General features: G+C 42.8%; 1 protein-coding gene across 1 annotated transcript; it reads left to right on the top strand.

The window, feature by feature from the left end:
* Positions 1–1,432: 1,432 nt before the first annotated feature.
* On the top strand, positions 1,433–8,517 carry LOC123043209 (exocyst complex component EXO70A1). Its single transcript, XM_044465585.1, has 3 exons — positions 1,433–1,578; positions 1,808–2,502; positions 7,173–8,517. Exons 2-3 carry the CDS (start codon positions 2,096–2,098, stop codon positions 8,287–8,289), a joined length of 1,524 nt encoding a protein of 507 aa, XP_044321520.1. The 5' UTR covers positions 1,433–1,578; positions 1,808–2,095; the 3' UTR covers positions 8,290–8,517.
* Positions 8,518–8,972: the final 455 nt, after the last annotated feature.

Raw genomic sequence — 8,972 nt, 5'->3', positions numbered from 1 at the left:
GGGGTCAGACGAACCGGGACCAATGGCCCCCGAGGCCCGGCCGACGCCCTGGCCTCACGAACCGGGACTGATGCACCCTTTGGTCCCGGTTCGTGAGTGAACCGGGATTAATTTCCTTACCCAGGCCTCAATCAAAGTCCTTCTTTCTACTAGTGCATGATTACTGACATAAGTGCAGCACATGTCTCCCCTCGCAATAACTACAAACAGATGGCTCAAATTAGGGTTGGGCTATGGGTACTGTACAAGATAAACTTTATGGAGCAAGTGCAAAAGATGACCAATACTACAAATGACAAGGTACAACATGTTCAGCTTCTGGACCAAGATAACAGACAACCATAGTTCATGGCAAGAACAATTCTCGCAAGGAAGGAACAGAGCCAAAGCCCTTCAATGACCTTGGATCCGAGTGAACCCTAAATCCCTGGGGTACTGTAAATGCTCTTGTTCTTTTGTCTGTATACTGTAAATGCTTACTCTTGTTCTTTTGTCTGTGTACTGTAAATGCAAAACAGTGCCTTGAGAACTTATGGTAGAAAATAAACACAGAAATCACGAACATAGTTTATCACGTGTGAACTTGCTCTTTCACGGCCAAGATAGCATGTTACCTACGGGTAACTAGATCAGAGATCGAAACCCAGGGTAATGTGTCTTTTTTTTATATATAGAAAAGAGCAAGTGCCAGACTAAAACAAGTAGAGTAATCACCCCAAGATAATAGCAGATGAGCAAAGACAAAGCAGTGCAAGACAAAGATCCGAATCACCACAGGGTAAGAGAGCAAGTCTAAGTCGCCGGATGGTAGATCTTAAACCCCTAGCACTTGTGAGCTAAATCAGAAATAAGAAGAAAAGAATGACCACCTCCATGCCAAAAACTCGAACTGGTTAGGTGAGTGCTGAACTTGTTTACAGCAGCTACAGCAACTGCCATGGCCTCAACGACCACTGGTGAACAGTACGTGTACAAGAAAAAATCCAAAAATTAAAACACACCCAATATTGGTCTTGTTCCAAAGGTTTCGTGCCCGCGAACACGATTGTTGGGACGGCTCGCGATTCCGGCGTCCGGTTCAGAAGGTAGCGTTTTTAGCTTCGTACTTAGGAATTGGCATCGGTGATGCCGTTTTCAGACATGAGCGTCACGGCCAAGGGGCCCGCACGGCTCGATCGCAGAAAAAGGAGGGCGTAGATATCGCTCAAAAGGCAAACAACGCCCACTCTCGTTTCGAGCCACTGACTGACTCCTGGGCCCCTGTCGTGTCCTACTTGTCTTCCTGTTCTCTCTACCGCATCCGGCTTGGCTGCTCCCTCCCCCCATTGCCTGCTCCCAGGACTCAAAAATAGAAATATGGACTCAAAAATAGAAATATAGAGTATATATATATATATATATATATATATATATATATATATATATTCCATCGCCCGCCGCCCACACGCCTCGCTCCCTTCTCGCCGTGGGTGCACCACCCCTCCTCCTCCTCTCTCTCGGTCTCGGAGCGCCGTCGCGAGCGATTCCGTCCCGGAGGCGCAGCCCCGCAGATACGGGGCCGGGAGCACCGATTTGGAGGTACCGGTTCCGCCCTCACTCCCCGCTCCCCCCGTTCGTCGCTACCATTCCTGGTTTTCTTGGGGGGATTTTTCGGTTTTGGGCTAGCTTTGGGGGTCTGGAACCTGAAGCTCTCGCCCGCTTATCAAATCTAGCGCAGGATCCGTCGGATCTGCCATTCCGGGGCTAGTCGCGTCGGTTGATCCATCTTGTTCTTATAGTAAGATTTTCTCCGAATTTTCTGTCTCAGGGCACGCTGGGCTGCGGCGAGGATCGATCGCCGGGGCGCATGTACGGGCAGCGCCACAGCGGGCTGCCCATGGGCGACGACGGAGCAGCATCCTGATGCCCCTGCTGCTGCTGCTTGGTGTTCACTAGCCCTTGTATGGCCCTTCTTGGTGCTGCCCTCTTACCACGCTGCAAAGATCACAGCCTGCAGCTGCTGCTGCTGCTTGCGCCGCCGCCACCGTCGCCGCCGCTTCTTTCTCTTGCTCTACTTGGTTATCCGAAAGCTCAGTGAACCAGGCTAGCTGTTGCAATGCAACGTCCTGGAGAGGAAATTTGCAGGCTCAAGCTATGGGACAAGGGCCAGGTGTTTGCTGCTACCGAGAACCTCCAAAGGTCCATTGAGCAGACCCCCTACTCGATCCAGGCAGACACCATCGTCTGCTGTTTCTCCCTCAGCAGGTGCCACTCCCAAAGCAGCAGCTATGACGGTTATGCATCTAGTGATGGCGGCGACAATCCAACTCCAACCAGCAGCAACGTGCGGCAGCTTCACTATCCGTCACATGCCCACATGGACCCTGGGCATGTCCAGCTTATCTTACCAGGCTCTATGACCCTCCTAGAGGATATTTTCCACAATTATGAAGTGACATTCGGGCCTGGCTACAAGGAAATTCTACTCCAAGCCTTCTCGGCCAACTCAGACAAATTGTGCAGGTAAATCCACAACTCTGTTTTGTTATTCATTTTTCTTCTTCTTACTGTTATGACATCGTGATGGAATAACATGGCGTTTGTCATGATTCAGACATGAGTAGAGTTTCTTGAACTGAATTTGTTTGGGAATGACAGCTAGTAAAAAGTTCAGGGAAGATTGAGTACATAGATATAATAGACTGGGACCGCCATTATACAACACAACTTGGAAGCAAAGAGTAACAGCCTGACATAGACTAGATTCCCAAGATGCGCTTTCCCCTGTTCCTTCAGTAAGGCCATTTGTTTTTGTTAAATTGTTCCCTGTTTTGAATTTTGTTATGCACTGTTTCCTGCAGGAATATATTCACTTTTTGTGCATTTTCCCCAATGCATAATATGGTATGTCGATTTAGTATTTTAACAGCTGTGCTTCTCTGGGGCCTAACAGATCAAATATCCCAGTTGAGTGCTTGCGTTTTTGTCCCAAAATTAGAAACACCAAGTCCTCCATTCTCGTTATGGCCACACGTCAGTGTCCTTTTAGTGACCGTGTATGTCTTCTCCTACTTTGAAACTCCCATGTATATCATGTCAACTCACGGGCTAGTTCTATGAAACGATGCATTATCTAAACCCCTCTGGAAATAAATTGTTTGTGACAATTTCCACAAATGATGAATATAGAGACTTGGATATAAACTCCTTAAAGTTTAATTATTCCACATTACAGTTTGTGCCTCGATTAGTTGGCACCAATCTTAAATTCAGCCGTATATGATCCTGCAGAAATTTGTCATATAGTTGTAAGAGTATGTCCACACATGAGCTACCAAATTGTCTCTCTCAGAAAAAAAGGCTACCAAATTATCTGTTTCATGTTCGGTTATTCCTCTGCCGAGATGCATCTGGGAAGTGATCCAAGTTGGTAACTAAAAAGTGCCATGTAATGATTTAATAATGTACATAGACAGGCAATCTAAGATGAAATGTGACAACGAGTGAATGAGTGATGTTGTTGTATTGTTAATTAAAGATCGCCTAATAGCTGCCAGGTCATTTTAAATGTGGAAGGATAGTTCTTGCATTTGTTCACTTCCCCAGTAAGTCAAAGTTCTGCAGTAAACAGAAAGCACATCGGTTAATGTATTTGACAATATAACTACAACTGTTGGGTACAAATAATATTCAGATGTCATGACAGTTAAACAAACAAAGCGGTTGTTTTCTTAAATATAGCATTATTCAGATGTCATGACAGAGTAGCAATAGCCAACATCTATATGAACCATCTTATACGTACTAACAAACAACTCAACAAACATGAGTAACGAGTTACCTCCATGTTTGTATGTTGACTAATACATGGTTTCTTGATACATATTCATTCTATGTTATCCTAGTGGAATGGAATTGAAGAAAGATAGTACACGGCGTATGATACCATCAGTTCTTAATTGATTATTGGATTCATCCTCTTGCATGCCAGACCTATACATAAAAATCAGGGCAACATACACATCGATTTTATTTGAAATGGAAAGGCCCAGTACCACTTGAATGTTTGCAAGTATGATACCATAACAAATGGTCTCTCTACCCAGTCATATCAGACATGGAATAGTGTACATTAAAATTTGTTTATATAGCAATATTTCATACTGTCACTGTGATTGCTCTGAAACCGTTCTGTCCCAAAACAATACTTGGTCACCATGAGCTTCATATTGTCTCGACCTTATCAGATCAAAGTTACACATGGGGTGCTATACAAAATACTTCTAGATCTGACAGGAACAGGTGAGCGCTTAGAGTGCGCTGCACAAAATAATTCTAGACCTGACGCTGGAGAGACTGGTATTGGATCCCGATAGAGTGCGCTCCACAAAAGCTGATGTGGGTGGCTGCACAAAGCTACAAACTTGACGTCGGCCGTTGCTGCTGCAGAAGTGCATGACCTGCACAATAGGGAGAAACGAGGGGAGCCAGAGATGGCTTGTCAACCTTCCTCCGCCGTAATCAATCGGAGGTGGGGCCTGCCTGAAGATTCATCATGGTTAGATATGACAATCAAAATTTCAGCCTAGCTTTGCCCTCTTAGGCTAAATGTGGAGGCTCGAAACCTCATATTAGTAAATACTATATAGCATTACGTGTTATGATAAAAAATAATGACCTGCTCTAACATAAGAAATGCTTCATTGAGGATTCCATTAAATACAAATTTACAACTAAACCACAAAAGAATCGAAGGTGAAGTAGTTGATTCAACTCTTAAATTCACTTGACCAAATCAAAATGCACTTGAACTGAATATCATGGTAGAAGAGTTCTTAATGAAAACTACATAGGAATCTCAAACTCAGAGTATGAGCACAAAGCATACCTTAGATAGTTGTTTTGCCATGCACTGTTGCATGGCATCAAGCTATTTAATAGCTCCATCCAGTGTTAGTGTTATATTGTGCTCCCTGCAGTATGTTGAACTAGTAAAAAGTAAAGGAAAGCTCAATGATGCCCATTGTACATAACAGAGATTGTGGAATAATAGTGAAAAATGGACATATTTATCTAGAAGCGATATTGCGCCATACACTAACAGGACTCATTGGATCAGTTTGGCATGTTTTATAAAGCAGATACATACAATTATTTATGGGCTCTTACCTTGTTTCAATGTGACATATTGAGACATCACCTTCTGACTGTATGCTGCATCACATAAACCCATTGCATTTATGTTCTCACTTTAAGAAAGTACCAGCAGTAAGATGAAATTCATCATTTTCTTTTGTTTGTTCTGGAGTCTCAATTTGGCAACTAAAGCCATAATGCTGATATTTTTGTTACTTAAACCACTTGCGTTTTCTTCTGGATATTATCCCCAAAGAAGCGTCTTTTTTCTTTCTAAACCACATTGCATGTTCTGCCATGTGTGCTCCTTACACATCAAAGCAGCCGTTGATTGTTTTATCTGCAGATGCTGCTACCATCCCATCCCTGATAAATGATCCTTTTCCTCAACTCCATCCTGATGTATGGATGCTGGTGGATGCAGAGTGGCAGACCTCTCCGCATCTAAACTCTAGCACACCTTCTGCACCATGAAACTTTTCCTAAAATACTCTTCATCATGGACCTCGAATCCATAACCTGTGTGGTGTGTGCGCATGACCATCTGCACGTGACCCCTTCTCCTCAGTCTGGGAGCTTTCAGAAACAAAGAGTGAAGGGAAGGAAAGCATGCTCATTTTTTAAGCAATGTTTTCTGAAGCAAAGAAGAGCATGGTCATTGTCTTCGCATCCTTGAAATGTGTCAACTTATATTACATTAGTATCTAAGCATAACTAATTGCATAGAGTAGTAGTGGGACTGATAAAGAATTTTATCATCGCCCTCTAATTATAGCGAATTGCACAGAGTAGCATTCAGATTATTATTTTCTAAACCTTCAGTTTCTTTGTCATGTAAACATAACAAACTACACAGTAGCAGTCGGATTGGTGAAAAACTAAGAGATGAGATGCTGGTTCACAAACAGTGTTCGCCAGTTAATTAATAATAGAGCCAGTTTATTTTGCCATTCAAAATAGAAAACTTTAGTTGGATAGAGGGTGCATACCTAGATCTGCACGAAAATGGGCCCTGGATCATGGTAGTGAGGAGCTCGGTGGACGTTGCAGAGAGACCAGATTGTCTGTACAGGGGAAGCCCCAACACCGCCAGTGACCAGTCGTTGGGGCCTGGCTACGGTGAGAACATGGAAAGGGTGGATATTTTGAAGCGAGGAACTCTCTGTAGGAGGATGTGAGCTTGGCCATGAAGTCGTCTAGTTACTCGAGAAGAAGAAGACACATGTGGTGCAGCAGCGAGCAGAGGGCAGAGAAAGAAGGGGTAGGTGGGTAGGAACAGAGGACAAAGAGGTAGGCAGCAGGGTAGATTCTTGTCGAGGTCTAGGGGTAGGACTAGAGGTGTGGAATTGCCGAAGGCAAAAGGTTAAAGTAGAGATTGATGGACGGTCAGACTGGGGCTGCGCAGCAGATCGGACGAATTTTAAGTTATTTATCTAGGATTAAATGTGAGCTCGAACGGTGCCTCCAATTAGTAAAAATATTAAGATGTTTTCGGAGCAGTAAAGCAGAAATTTAAGGCCAGACAACATTAAATTGCTATCATCAATGTAGCAGAGGGGAAATACTGATGGTGAATATTCTTTCTTTTGCATTATATGGCCTGCAAATTGAAGTTTAAGGGATCCATGTATGGATATGTTTCATGAGACACAAAATCGTGCTTTGTTTTGCTGCATTTGCTAACCTTGTTTGTCATCTTTAAATGGGCTTGCAGCTATACGTGCTTTTGAATCCTAAAATAATCTATTCTTGACCTGACCTCAACGTTCATGACTGTTGACTGTTGATAATATTGTCGCTTACATACTATTAACCTGCTCTTATTGTTTAAAATGTTTTGAAATATTGTTGTGTATTCGGGTTAATGTATCTTATGTTGAAAATTGATCTATGACTGCAGACTTTTTCTTTTTATTGAAAATTTTAATATACATGTAATGTTCATGATGACACAAAAAGATGACTACACTAGCCAAGAATACTGGTTCCTCAAATGTTTCATAAATTGGTAGAATATTTCACTCGCAGTTCTAAGCTCACTCTTTCTTATGTAACAGTTTTTTCTATGAAGCGGATATCCCATGGATTCTTCGTAGAAGCACAAAGAGTTTCAAGGATCCTTCTGAGTGTACAGAAGAATTGATCACCATGTTGAAAGTCAATACCCAAGTCCTCTGTTTAATGCAACAGCAGTTATGTGAGCAGAGTCGACCATTTGAGGAATTAAAAATAGGCTACTTCAACCAGTTTGCAAAGTGTCATATCAAGAAGCTCTTGGACATTGCAGTTTGTCTTAGTGAGACAGTGTGGTCTGCCACTCATATTTGTCCCATGCTGCTTGCCTATGAGGCACTTATGGATGTCCTTCCTCTTATTCAAAAGTTTGCTTCCAGCGAATCTGGTGATTTCTTTTCCATTATTTTACGCAACATGAGGGAAGCTTTCAGGAAGTTAATTGGCCATATCAAGCACTTCATACAGTCCAATATGGAAAAGCATCAGGATGACGTTGCCATTCATCCAATGACATGTTTCCTCATATGCTCAATGAAATCCTTCGGGAGCCACAGAAATTTAGTGCAATCCACTCTAGCCCCTGGTGACAACTCCAGCTCATTTGGCCATCTTCTGTATGATGTGATTACTTGCTGGAAGTCTGTGCTCACTGAACATTCAAACATATACCGTGCGGATCTGCAGCGGCAATACATTTTCTTATTGAACAACGCATATCATTTCAATACAAAGACAGACGGTCTGTTGGATTTGCTGCTATCAGATACGCAGATTATTAAGCAGCATGATGACGAGTTCAAGCTACTCTTCAGGAAGTGGATTGATAGTTACACAGAAGAGGCTTGCACTCCAGCCAAGTCTTGTTTGAACCCCAACTGTTGGTGGGGCAGTCAGCGCCGGTCCCTGGTTGCATTTACTTCAAAATTCAACAAGACGTTTGATCGTCAGAAAACTTGGAAGGTTCCCGATGTTGTGCTACGGCAGGTACTAAAAGATCGTATACAGGATTGCATTCTGCCAGACTACAGAAGGTGTCTTGAGAACTGTTTGAGTTCAGGACTGTTTTGTTCATGTCTGCAGATAGCTTCAGCAGGAGCAGGATATATATATACCACAGAGACTTTAGAAACGACAGTGCAGGGCTTCTTTGAAGGATAAACTGCCCATCCTAGCTCTCTCTCTCTCTCTCTCTCTCTCTCTCTCTCTCTCCCTCTCTAGATGGAGCTCCATTTCTCTTTGTTGTTCTAGCAACTGTGAATAATTGTAATTATATAGCTTAGATTACTAGAAGAACAATACATATTATATCAGGAATAGGGCTCCTCTGTACTTGCACCTGCGATTGAGGAAGAAACTTGACATGGAGTTGAAGGTAGTTTTCATTAAGATACAGCGCCTGCATCTTGTCTATTTGACGAGTCGTGTATGATGTACTCCTTCCTATACATATTCTGTTTGCTGCCCTGTTAGTACTGGCTCTTTTTTTTTCTAGAGAATGGGTACTGGGTTTTTTGTAGAACACTGTCATTACCAGGTAGCTATCCATCCATGCAGTTCCTTTTTTGGAGAAACATCCATCCATACAGTTGAAGGTAGCTGGGAAACTACCTTCAAATCCTCCTCTTGTACATGATGTATATTTTTCTTACAAGATCTACGGACTTTTTAAAAATTCGTGAACTTTTTTGTGAACCCAAGATTTTTTTTTTGAATCCATAAACTATTTCAAGTTCGTGAAGCTTTTTTCAAGCCCGCAAACTTCTTTTCGAACAATCCATGAACTATTTGCAAGGAGTGCTCCTCGTCGGCGCCTTCAGCGCCCGATAGAAGTTCGGGCGCCT

The sequence above is a fragment of the Triticum aestivum genome, chromosome 2B (genome assembly GCF_018294505.1).
Source record: "Triticum aestivum cultivar Chinese Spring chromosome 2B, IWGSC CS RefSeq v2.1, whole genome shotgun sequence".
NCBI lineage: Eukaryota > Viridiplantae > Streptophyta > Magnoliopsida > Poales > Poaceae > Triticum > Triticum aestivum.
This window is presented reverse-complemented; position numbering and strand designations above follow the sequence as displayed.

Excerpts from the sequence above, each read along its gene's own strand:
- LOC123043209 (XM_044465585.1), top strand. The coding sequence starts at position 2,096 with ATGCAACGTCCTGGAGAGGAAATTTGCAGGCTCAAGCTATGGGACAAG. Across the intron at positions 2,503-7,172 it reads AACTCAGACAAATTGTGCAG|TTTTTTCTATGAAGCGGATA; the intron begins GTAAATCCACAA and ends CTTATGTAACAG.